General features: G+C 41.6%; 1 protein-coding gene across 1 annotated transcript in view; it reads right to left on the minus strand.

Moving 5' to 3' along the window:
• The window catches only part of DPYS (dihydropyrimidinase), a gene marked incomplete at both ends in the record, with an annotated part of 28,054 nt that extends 19,041 nt beyond the window's left edge, over positions 1-9,013 (minus strand). The window contains 4 exons of the mRNA XM_082290649.1: positions 1,940-2,129; positions 2,978-3,157; positions 5,283-5,441; positions 8,744-9,013. Coding sequence (XP_082146775.1) covers positions 1,940-2,129; positions 2,978-3,157; positions 5,283-5,441; positions 8,744-9,013 — 799 coding nt within the window. The remainder of the gene's footprint in view (positions 1-1,939; positions 2,130-2,977; positions 3,158-5,282; positions 5,442-8,743) is intronic.
• Between the last annotated feature and the right edge of the window lie 4,018 nt (positions 9,014-13,031).

Raw genomic sequence — 13,031 nt, forward strand, 5'->3', positions numbered from 1 at the left:
GTGAATATTTCAAATGCTTGAGAGGCTCCCAATATTTAAGAGTTTACACAACTTTCATATTAGAGTGGTTTTTAACCTGTCCAAGTTGAATGTCTTTCATTGAAATATTTGAGTTCCATTTATGTCATTCATAAAATACTTTGAGAATTTTTTTTTGCCTGGAACTCCTTGCTTTCTATTACCACTCTTAACTGAAAAATGGAAAATAACATCTACTGAAACCAACAATGACAAATTTCCAATTACCAGAATTTATACAGATCAGTCTCATTAAAAACTACAATTCTTGTAACTACATTTGTGGTACTCTAGTTATCTTTTGAAATTTCTTAATCAATTTTAGATTTCTATTTTCTAAACAGTACATTTTTATGCAGATAGATATAAAGTATGAAGATATATGTTGCTGTGCACAAAGGCAAACACTGATGAATCTGACTGCATCAGCCAAGGAAGGTATAAAATACAATTTGCACCACAATGTACATAAATTGTCCCAATTTTTTCTTTGCACATACTGGAAAAGCATACATTTATCCTCAGTAATCAAACTGGCACTGCAGACTGTTCTTACAAAACACGCCTAACCAATGTTTTATAATATTTACTGTAAGCATAAAATTCTTTACTGGAACAGTGTATTATAAAACACTGGTTTAGGTCTTTTATGTTCACAGCCGGTGTTTCATCTTTAATCTGGGTATTTCAACTGTTGTTATAGCTGCTTGTAGGTAATGTTCACATGACGCCTGTGAAGTGTACAAACAAACGTGCACTGATGGATATAACCCACATTCCCTGCAGCACTGGCATCTAGTGGAGGAATCCAGTATAGCACAGTATAAAAAGATGTGCTATTAAAATATATTCTGGTAAACTCTTTTATAAACTTGAATTCCTGCTAATACTTACTAGAAGTCATGGTCATACATATTGTGCATAAACATATCCATCTATATTAGCACAATGACATCACACTGCTCTGATTTATCACAATCTCACACTCTACATTTTAATATTAATAATCTATGCCCCCTGTGTAGGCACTATCTGAAGACAAGAAATAGGGAAACTGAGGTCTGTATGAAATTCATATCAAGTCAGGTGAAAACAAGCTGTAAACACAAAAGATGTAAAAACATAATAAAAAAGATGTAAAAAGATAATGAGGACAGATAGTTTTAGGTCCTCCAAAACATGGGCTTCTGTCCTGCTGCTTCCACCTTGATAATGTCTCCTCACGGTGCTGGTGTTCCATGTGCTGCTCTGAATGGACTTACAGATGAGGAGATGAAACATCCTGAATACCTACAGCCTTCAGGCTGCTTCTAGTCTGCCCAAGAGATGGTCAGGAAGGTCAGGCCCCCTTGGCTGAACAGAATTATTCATGAACACTGCAGTGCAAACCTGAGCAACCCTGCACTGGTGGGAATCAAAGCTTTCAGACACTATCATCTTCACCATGACTTCTAAGTGCCCAGTGAATAGGAGTCATGGTCACATCATGGCACTGTCTGTAAAAATTTGGTGTGGTCTCTAATGTAGAATTTCTCATCAAGATATCTGGTAAAGTCTTGCAGACTAACTCAAGGGAGGAGAATAGTAGAGCATTTATTGTCTTGAACTGGTCACATCGTTTTTAATGCAATAATGCTGTCTTGGCCATCACTTTGACTTTGGAGGTACAGTACAAAGAGAAAAAAAGTTTGCTCTGGGGAGAAGGGAAAGTCTCAGTTCTGGTTGCTGTTCTTCCACACTGCTCCCCTTGGGCCCCAACAACATACACACACACACACACACACAGAGTTTAGACATCCCACTCCAAGAAATTCTGAGGCTTATGACACCCATGACAAGTAGGACACTAATACTGTGTTTGGTTTTCCATGACCCTTCCCCCAATGCCATTGTCCAAGCATAAAAGAATTAGAACTTTTACCTTCTCTTCGTGCATTACTGATCACCTTTGCTGAAGATCTACTCATTACATGGACTACATAAAGGGGGCAGTTCACAGCATTTGCTATGGTAATTGCTCTTTGTGTAGCTTCAGCTTCCACTTCTTCAGGACGACACAGCTCATGACCCTCAGGGCCAGTTATTCCCATTGCCAACATCTTCTTTGCACCCTGAAGACCACACAAAAGCATGTAAGAGTCAGTTAAAGTGTAGCCATGGTGTTGTGAACATCCTGTCAGTCAAATGGATTCTGAACCAGCTGTTGCAGCCAGTTCAAGGAAAAAAATAACTAGACAGTTATGATTTTTTTTTTCAAAAAGAAGTTACTGTAGTTTTATCTGAAATCCAATATATCTCTCAATAAATTCAGGTCTCAGAATACCTAATTAAATTCAGAGAACACACTCCACTGGCTTGCAGGATTAAATCATTGCTCTTGAAAACCCTACCCCTCTCACAATATGTATGCTTAAATATCAAGGCCAGTGACGTCCAGTGATGCTACTAACCCTCATTGGAAAGAAAAAAAAAGGAAAAATCCTTACGAAGCACAAAGATGCATATCCAGAGCCTCTGAAAACTCCGTGGTTTTAAGAGGCAAAAGGTTTTGTCTCTACTCTGTTCAGAAACTTAAGATGTGCAGATTTGAGATTATTTAGCAATGAATTAATTTCCATTATGGGACCTGGGGCACAGTGAAAATGCTGTTGACTGGAACAGTTGAAGAAACTATTCCATTATAGCCACTCAAGTTATCACTGGTGTCGAGTACAATCAGTGTAGTTACAGTCTCAGTGCCTCAGAACTCTCAGTGCCTCCACACAGCACTAAGGTGGCAGTAGCAAGTGTGCAGTGAGGCTAATTATGCATAGAGGGATGTTGAGATTTTTGTGCCCAGTCAGTGAAGCTTTCTTCATACCTCTGGATTTGCTCCTGTTACATGAGCTATGTTTGGACAGCCCTATGGTTAGGACCATCTGTATTCCTGACTTTCATGGACAAAATGTCAAATGTGCACCTGTGCAATTAGTTCCCCATTCTCCGCATGGACTTGAGCAACTGCTCCAAGTTCCTTACAGCAGGAAAAGGCTTCATACAGCTCCTCATCATTGACCATGTATATGTCTTTATAGGCCATAAACATCTTGAAGGAGTTGACACCTTTGTTTTGAACAAGACTTTCCATTTCATTCTTCACCTGAAAAATACAGCAATTACACTTTACATTTTAATAACTTGGTATAAAGAAATCGTAAATATAAAGGGTGAGCCTCTACTCACCCATCAAACATATGTTCAGTACAGATCTGCCAAATCACATATTTAAAGACTGACTTAGACTATTCTTCTAATATCAAATTGATTCTCAAAGTATATAAAAGAGTAGCACTGCAGTGCAAATATTGGAAGCACAAGCTAATTGTAGGAAGGGAATGCTTTTTACAAAAGGTAATGAGGCAGAATTTTATTTCAAATAAACCTCCTGATGTTGAAAACACCCATTCTAATATTACAGTCAATGTTCCCAACTCAAGACAACATGGATATTTGTGCAAAACTGATGTTCAAAATTGGATTGCAATAGGCTGCAGCTTCTGGTAAACAACATGGTGACAGGAAAGATTTCATCTTTTAGAGCTTGGTCCTGACTCTAAACAATACACACAGCCTTTTGAAACATCTTGTTGTCAAACAAAACAGCTCCAAAATGCTAAGTGTAAGCCTGTGCTTTTTTTTTTTTTCTTTTGGGCATGCACTGCTTGATAGGATTCCCCACTTCTGCTAGAGCCTATGAAGCCCAGCAAAAACATTACATCCCAAAGAAAGACACATATTTTTGTCTGAAGGCTTCTTTCACAACTGGTTAGCTAGAAACATATATTGCATAACTTTGGCTCTCCCTTCCCAGTCAAATGATGGTGACAGTAATTGACATGTAGCTGTAATGCTATTACAATTTCCATGGGATTCATTCCTTTCAAAAAGTAAAATAATATTTTTCATCTTCTCTCTAATGATCTGGTTGGATCTGCCCACGAAGGGTAAGATTTATAAAAAACTCAGAAATTTATCCAGAGGAGGGATGGGAGCACATCTTGAGTGGGAGTTGTCAAATAAATACCTGACAAAAGGCCCTGCTCTGGCACAATTATAGAGACATGTCATTTATCCTCTTCTTCACTATTTACTACAATTAACAGAAGGCATTGTAAAGAATGCATACTTTTAATTAATACTTTAAATCCTGAGGAGATGAGAGCTAATCAGATGGGCATGAAGTATCAGTCTTCTTCACCCAGGCCTTTCACAGCTACAAAACGCCTGACCTTTCCATTTCTTTTAGTCTTGGCCTTTAAAAACAGTTAGATTCTTAAGATAAACTAGAACATTTCATTGATTTACACCTCCCTAGTTTTATTTGGTTTGCAGTACAATTCCACTATTGTCTGCTAAGCCTGTTTCAAATGCACATTACTCAAACTTCATTGGAGAATTTATGTCATGTCTTTGCCTTAAGTTAGAAGTTGTGGTCAGTCTATTTTGGCACTCAGTACACAGAATACCAAATACTCTGTTTGCAGAGTGAAGGCTTTGGTGCATATACTTTAGAATTTAAAAATTAGAAGAAGTACTCATATACAAAATAGGAAATTTATTTCACATATCTGTGTACTGATGCATAGTTCTCAGAGAATCCAAAGTCGTCTTGTAAAACATGGGTCACATTCAGATAGATATCGAGCACCTGAAAAAATATTTTATTCATTTAAGCTATCAGCAACATTCACTCAGCAAAGATGATTTTCCCATATGTAAATTCAAAAAAGGTTTTTTAGATTATTTCCCATTCGATGTACTATTGACTCCAGTCCTGCTTTTCTTCAAAGGGGTATTACTGCAGTCACCCAGGAAAAGATGTTTTCCTTTACAAATGAAGTCAAGTACCATATTTTTCATGTATACCCTTATTAAAAAAACAAACAAACAAACAAAACCACCAAAGCTCAGAAGGAGCATAAAATATTAAGTATTCAAGTAACAAAAGACAAAATTATTGTAAACACCACTTTCCCCCTCTGACCAGCCTGGTCTTGGTCTTGCACAAGCGCTACCTCTAACTTTGTGCAGTATTATCCAGGGTTATAGGCTATCTACAGACTTGCTTTATTTTTTCAATACGTGTACTCTCAGAAGGGTAGGGGCTATTTCAAATGTTGTTTTTAATCACAAAAACACTAACCAGCAATATTTAGCATGTGAAGACTAATTCAAAGCAGGTGTGGTATCAGTTTATGGAATTGAAAACCAGCTCTGTTGTCTACCTTGTTGCTCCACCATGTAACTGCCACGTGCAATGAATAATCACAGCAGACTTTAGGGTCTGCCCGGCTTTTCCATGTATCAAAAGCTTCAGTAAGAGAACAACCTTTCTGAGGAATGGCAAAGTCGATGATCATAGTGGTTCCTCCTGCTATAGCAGCCTGAAAAGAAGAAAGTTATTATTTAGCAATCAGGAAGAACGCAAATTTCCTCCCACCCTCTCTCACTCCCTTACAACAATTAATCTGGATACACTGAAAAGCCAAAAGCCACTGAGGAGTATCCCTGAGTAAAGTTCAGACTCGCAAAATTATTGTGGAGATTAATTTCATCTGCTTTTAGAAAAATGTTCTCAAAAATGTATTCAGGAGAATCCAAGTAAAATTTCAGGCTGAAGGAGAAGCTTTCGCACGTGTACAAAAACTTATCAAAGACTTGGAGATGTGTCTGTAGCCTTCATGCATCAGTGAGTTTCCTCAAGTGTGTGGAATCAGTGAGAAAGAAGAGCACTAGAAGAGCACAGTCCACTTGAGACGTGCTTCCTCAGAGTCTATGTAGTAGAAAAAACAAGCCTGAGTGACAGGCAAATAATTAAGGGACAAATACACAACAACAACAAAAATCCACATTGAGTTTGAAAATACAGTATGAAAATTCCCAAACCCTTGTCTAACACCAAAAGATTTTAAAGGTGTTCGAAAGTGTATTTTTATTAGTAACGGGGTATCATTTAGTAAAACTGTACAGAGAGCTTTAAATAGAATGAGAAATTTACATCCTCTACATAAACATTGTCAAGTAGATAAATAAACTACAACCTTACTTTATAGATGTATGGTGATCAAAAATTGCTTTTTAACCAATAATTTTCTCTCTTCTTTATGAAAATTGAATTATTACTTTGTTTTCCTTTGGAGGGGAAAAACATCTCTCAGATGCCAGATCCTTGACTAAAAGAAATTGATCCAATACAGAAATTCCTTTGTTGAAATGGTTGCTGTCTTCCAGATTAGCAAAAGAAATCCTCTCTATTGCTCTCAACAATGTCCCTTTGCAAAGCAGGTACAACTAATTCAGATCAAAATATGCATGGTTCAAATTCACAGGATCACAGAACGACAGAATTAACTAGGTTAATTTTTTGAGATCAAGTCCAGCCTATGACCTAACACCACCTTACCAACTATACCATGGCACTAAGTGACCATGGCTTAGTTGGTGAGGTAAAAAAGACCTCCAGTCTTTTTTTAAACATCTCTAGGGACAGTGACTCCACCACCTCCCTGGGCAGCCCGTTCCAATGCCCAATCACTCTTTCTGTGAAGAATTTTTTCCTAATGTCCAGCCTAAACTTCCCCATGTGCAGCTTAAGACTGTGTTGTCTTGTCCTGTCGCTGGTTGCCTGGGAGAAGAGCCTGACCCCCACCTGGCTACATCCTCCTTGCAGGGAGTTGTGAGTGACAGGGTCTCCCCTGAGCCTCCTCCAGGCTGAACAACCCCAGCTCTCTCAGCCGCTCCTCATAGGGCTTGTGTTCCAGACCCTTCAACAGCCTTGTTGCCCTCCTCTGGATGTGCTTGAACATCTCAACATCCTTCCTGGATGGAGGGGCCCAGGACTGGACACAGCACTCGAGGTGTGGCCTCATCAGTGCCCAGTACAGAGGGACAATCACTGCCCTGGTCCTGCCAGCCACACTATTGCTGATACAGGTGAGGATGTTACTGGCCCTCTTGGCCACCTGGGCACACACTGGCTCATGTTCAGTCGGTTGTCGACCAATACCCCCAGGTCCCTTTCTACCTGGGCACTGTCCATCCACTCTGTTCCCAGCCTGTAGTGCTCCAGGGGGTTGTTGCAGCCAAAGTGCAGGAACCAGCACTTGAACTTGTTAAACCTTCTACTGTTGGACTCAGCCCATCTATCCAGCCTGTCCCAGTCCCTCATGCTATATTACTCTTCCTTTTTCTAATGAAAAATCATTCTCTTCCTTCCTTCTGTTCACTTAGAAATCAGAAGAAAATTCGTAAATATGTAATATTTACAAATATTACATATTTTGTAAAATATTTGTAAATATTTTGCAAAAAGAGAAGTTTGGAGATTTGTAAATCTCTGATGAATTGAGCAAAATATTTTCTCCAGGAAAAGTTCCACCAGTCAAATATTTTTCAACAAGACTGATTGACTTATTTGTTAAACAGGATTTAAAGAAAATTTATAGACTTCCAAAAAAAAAAAAGTCGTGGGTTCCATAACTCCACTCAAACTCTTTTTATCCCCTACAACTTTTTCTCCCCTCAACTTGTAAAGAGAGGTGCCTTTAGGTATTCAACTGAATGGGTAAATCTTAGCTAATCATTGTAGCATATTTCGCAATAGTTGGAATACAACTCTGTCTCCCTGAATTTCTTGCCAAAATATTTGCCAGGTGATGACCTTCAGTGAATAGGTCTGAACACTCTCCACACTTTGACTTGGTTTAAGAATATCCCCAATATCTAACTTTTGACCTATCTGATCTCTAAGCTGGATCTAGAATCTTCTTGTAGGCTCTGAAGTGACTATCTGGACATCCTATTTTGTGTACGCAGCCTCTGCTTTGCAGCTTCCCTGTCCTATAAGTACCTCGGAGTTACTCAGAAAACCTTAAAAACTTATTTTCTGCTTTTTAGTAAACCCAGTTCTGCTGTGAGAGGAACTGGGTGTAACGGTCTCTGTGAAGGTGCTGGCTAGCAGACAAGCCAAATCACAGGGCAATGTGATCCTTTCTGTGAACAAAGGATTTCAGTCTGCCCAACAAAGCTCTTAGAAAAATACCTTGAAAATTTTGGGTATGGAAGCTGTATGGAGATGATACATTATACCATTAATATGAGTAACTGATACACTATTCATATGCAGGGAATATAATGAGATCAGCTAAAAAGCTGAAAGAAACCCCCACTCTGAGTGTAAAACTGGGAGAAATTAGGTACTTTCAGAAAGTGTTTAAGTGGACTTTCATTGAGAGACAGAGTAAGCACCAAAGAAAATGACAGAAGAAAAACCTGCATTCCTTCATGCTAACAGAGGAGAAAGATCAGATTATCACAAAAGTGCTCAAATGGCACTGGAGAATTAAACTGTTGCTTTAGTTAACCTTTGCTCAGAAAAGTATGAAGCTTGATGCAGGTACCAATGCAGGTTATAGTCTGCATGCTGACAGCCAGGGTAAATGCCTGCCCCACTTGACCCCCGCAGTCACAATAGTTTCTGAAGGAACCCAAATAACATACTGGTTGAGGGTGGACCTCTGAGTACCCCAACTGTGTTGTGACAATGTCCCAATCAAAGGGACAGGAACAATTGCCCATGCTTGAGTCACACTCTATTCTCTCTTTTAGAAGTAATACTGAATGAGCAGCAGACATCCCTCTCTGAGAAAGCGCAGATGCACACACAGATGTGCATATGTGCACCCACCTTGGTTCCAGTATAGAAGTCATCTTTTGACCTGCTACCCATGAAAGGGAACTCCATGTGTGTGTGAGTATCGATGCCCCCAGGGATCACCAGCTTGTTGGTCGCATCCAGCACAACAAGTCCAGTCGAGGGCTCCGGGTTTAGGTTTGGTCCCACCTGCTGCACCACTCCATCTTCCACATACACATCAGCCACCACAGAGAGGTCATCATTCACAACTTTTCCCCCTCTGATCAAAAGTCTCTGCCGAGCCTGCTTTTGGGGTGGCATGTCAGCAGGTAAGAGTGAGACCTCAGCTCAGAAATTGCTCTTGCTTGAGAGCACTTCACTGCCCCTTCCTCCCAGAGCAGCAGTTATCTCCAAATAGCCCTAAACACACACCACACCATGCTCTTTAAACAGACACTGGAGGAACTGCCCCCTCTGCCCCCGGCGGCTCCACCTCCCACCCCTGTCCGGCCCAGTGACATGAATGGGAGCAGAGCACTGGCGTCGGGCCATTTTCCTCTGGACTCTGCCTGGATAAAGCAAGCCAGGTTTTCAGGGGCCCTAGGGTGTTCTCATGGCACTCGTTCCAGCCTGCTCTGTGCACCCAGGGGTTTGCAACTTGCTGAGCTGCTTTGAAAATGTGGCCATTTTATCACCTGGTGATGCCCAAAAGCAAACCAAGCTCTTTGCAGCCGCATTTGAGGAAACTAAGGGTGACCTGAGCTCTCCACAGAAGAAGCCAGAGAGCCCAAGGGTAACCTGAGCTTCCTGCAGCCATGTCTGGGGAGCCTGTGGGTCTGGCCTGTGCAGAGGGAAATGCACCCTTCTCATTGGAGATGGTGGGGTCCACGCTGCTCCAAAGCTGTTTCTCAAATGATTTTAGACACACCACCCTCAGGATCCAAACACAGCTCCCCCCTGCCCCTGCAATGACACTACACGGACAGCACTCTGGACTGAGGGGGAAGCCGGGGTGTGTGCCAACATCCATGTGAAAATCCCATTTCAGCATCTGATGCCCTACTCCATCTGCCCCGTGGCCCTGCTGTGCCTGCCCGGCAGGCCCAGCCTGTGCTCCCCACAGCCCCACACTGCTGCCCACACAACCACTGCCGGCTCCAGCTGCAGCCCCAGGCTGTGCTGGCCCCTCAAATCTCCCTACCCCAGGGGGGCCCTTCCCGAGGGCCAGGGTGTTGGGGAAGATGAAACAGGAAAGCCTTATAAATATGATTGCCTGACAAAAGATTTTGGGAATATGAAAACTATAAGCAACATCGAAATGAAGGCCACCTTTGAGATACCAAGTCTTAGTTACTGAACAACTGGAAAACAATGGTATGGCTGACTGAAGGTAATCCCCTCTTGATTGAACAATACCCTCTGCTTGCAGGCAGGTCCAAGGGTCAGAGCAGACCCTACTAGCTCAGCAGAAGGGGTCCAAAGAGTAGTTTTTAGGAGTTAAGATGTAACACTCTATGGTAATATAACAATTCTTATAGGCTGGATGTAAATGCTATAGGATTTGTATCTTGTATTAGATTGGCTAGTGAAAATTAGAATATTCAGTACAGAAGATGATTTATTGTATTGTAACCAGGACTTCACCATCCACTCTACTTACTCCCTTACCCGCTTACTCTCTTACTTACCTCCTCTTCACTCACTCTTACTCCACTCTTACCTACTTGCTCTTACTTTTACACTCTTGCTCTCTTGGGCCTGCTCAGAGCTGCCAGCTGCAGCTCTAAGCAGTGCCCCTGTACCCACGCCCTTTGCAATAAACCGCATGTTCCAAGATCTGACTACAGAGATCTCTCGTCTCCGTCCGTCCCGACCGTCCAACCCACCCAAGCTCCTACACCAGGGAGAGTCAGGATCTTCTGTGGCAGCTTTCACACAAGGCTGCTGTGACCTTGGCAAAGATGTGGCCTGTGTGTTTCAGAATATAGACCTGGAAAAAGAGGTGGGAAAGTAAAATGAGGACAACTGGAAAATGAGCTAAAGGTTTGGAGCAGAAGGGGAAAGACCTGCTCTGTCCTATCTCACAGGTACTAGTTTCTATGGAATTTTCCCACTTCTCTCCTGCCATAACCCTGGATTTGCATAGTCAGCAGTGACACCACTCAAGTGTGTCCCTGAATCTGCTGAGCACCTGCATCTTCATTCCCTCACCTCTTCCAGTTCAGTGGTGATGATTTAGCAAGATAGAACATTGTCTCTGAGGGCTGTGAGAGGGTGCACACACAGGGCACCAAAAAGCCATTTAGACAAAGGACACAAGATTGGAAAAAACTCACCTTCCCATCGGCATGTCACCTTTGTCCCTTCCCTCATGATGGGTAGGAGAGCATTACCATACATTTGCCTTTCTATCTGCTCATCCCAAGGTATCTTGTCTTACACCTCACCTTTCTGCAGTGGGACAGAGACCCACTGGGATTCATAACATGACACAGCAACAGAACAGGTCAAAGCTCATTTGGGAAAGCAGTTTCACTTTGTATAAATGAAGTGACCTTTGTTAAGTGAGGAGAGGGGTAGCAAGGTCAGAGGTTCTTTTGATCATGTGCAGTCATGTGGGCTGTAGCAGTCAAGTTCCTTTGCCCATCCCAATGGATATTTAATGATTTGATGTAGAACAGTGTCAACAGATTTTTCAGTATTTATTGGCAGAGACTTCACCCTGAAGTTTCAATACCACTTCAGTACCTCAACTGCCAACCTAAAATAGCCACTTTCTTGTAATTTCTCCCTGGCAGATGATTACTTAGTATTTTCTATGAAAGGAGTTTCTATGTGACAGACCTAGACAGTCATCTCTGAGTATGCTCTTGGGCTAGTGGCAGTGGTAAACTGTTCATGCTCAAATCCTTCTGCCAAACTGGGCAGAGGGAGATCTGAGGGCAGATCAGCCACATCACAGCAGATTGTAGTGTACACTGGAATATCCAGTTCCCTTTTTGTGTGTGCTGCACAGGAAAGAGCTGATACAATTTTATACATAAATGCATGAAGAGTAGCACAGCTCAAAATCCTATTTATGTCTGTTTCTGAACAAGAACAGGCTTGAACTGTTTCCCCTCCTCTGATTTCCTCCTGGCTAATTTAGACTTTATGGATCCTACTCTTAAGTGCCTAAACCTTTCTATCTGTAACTTCATTCCCAGCTCAGAATTGCAGAGCTGCCCACAAACCAGCAACGTAACATCTTACAATGCTGTGCATAGGAAAACTGAATTTACCCCACAGGTGGTTTTGAACACATTATTTAATGTATTGGTACATAACAAGATTCTGTCTAAGAAGCCCTTTTATTTAATCCATTTGGACCAAAAAGATAATCTCACATCAGTTGCATTTATGTACACTTGATAAATATTCAGTATTTCACAGCTCAGCTGTCCCTAGAAAAAATAGCTTGAAATATCACTGGTGGAACAGAAATAATACTTAAAATATCATGAGAAGACAACTGGCTCCATATTCTTAGTGGTCGCTGATTATCTACTGCTTCTCCAACAGGGCTTCTGGCTCCTAATTGACTTTGTAGTATTTACTCACCTACAAAGCATTTTACTTTTTTGTTCTTCTCTTTGCACAGTTTAAAACAAATCTTTGCTCTGTAATCAATGTTTGAGTCTGCACTGTTGTAGTGGTCTGGGCTGGAAGAGAGTTAAACTCTGTCAATAGTACCTGGTATTGCTCTGTTTTGACTCTGTGCTGAAAACAGTGTTGGTAACAGAGGAAAGTTCTCATTATTGCTGAGCAGCATTTGCACTACGACAAGGGCTTTTCTGCAGCTCATATTGCCCCGCCAGTGAGGAGGCTGGGGGTGCACAAGAAGTTGGAAGGGGACACAGCCAGGACAGCCAATCCCAACTGACCACAGGGATACCCCAGGCCGTATGGTATCATGCTCAGCATATAAAACTGGGGAAAGAGGAAGGAAGGGGAGGGACACCAGTGTAAATAGCATTTGTCTTCTCAAGTCACTGTTCGTGGATGGTGGAGCCCTGCTTTCCTGGAGATGGCAGAACATCTGCCTTCCCCTGGGAAGTGAGGAATGAATTCCTTTCCTTTTCTTTGCTTGCAAGTGCAGCATTTGCTTTACCTATTAAACTGTCATTATCTCAAACTCATGAGTTTTCACACTATCACCCAGATAGATTGAGCAAGTGGCCGTGTGGTGATCAAATGCCAGCTGGGCTTAAACCACAACCCTGCAGAGAAATTTCATGTTAGAAGACTTTACTGATCCTAAAATGTTACATAGTAGCTCAGTGATTTGACAGCCACTGCA

This window comes from Coloeus monedula (assembly GCF_965178545.1).
Source record: "Coloeus monedula genome assembly, chromosome: 1".
In the NCBI taxonomy this organism is placed as follows: domain Eukaryota; kingdom Metazoa; phylum Chordata; class Aves; order Passeriformes; family Corvidae; genus Coloeus; species Coloeus monedula.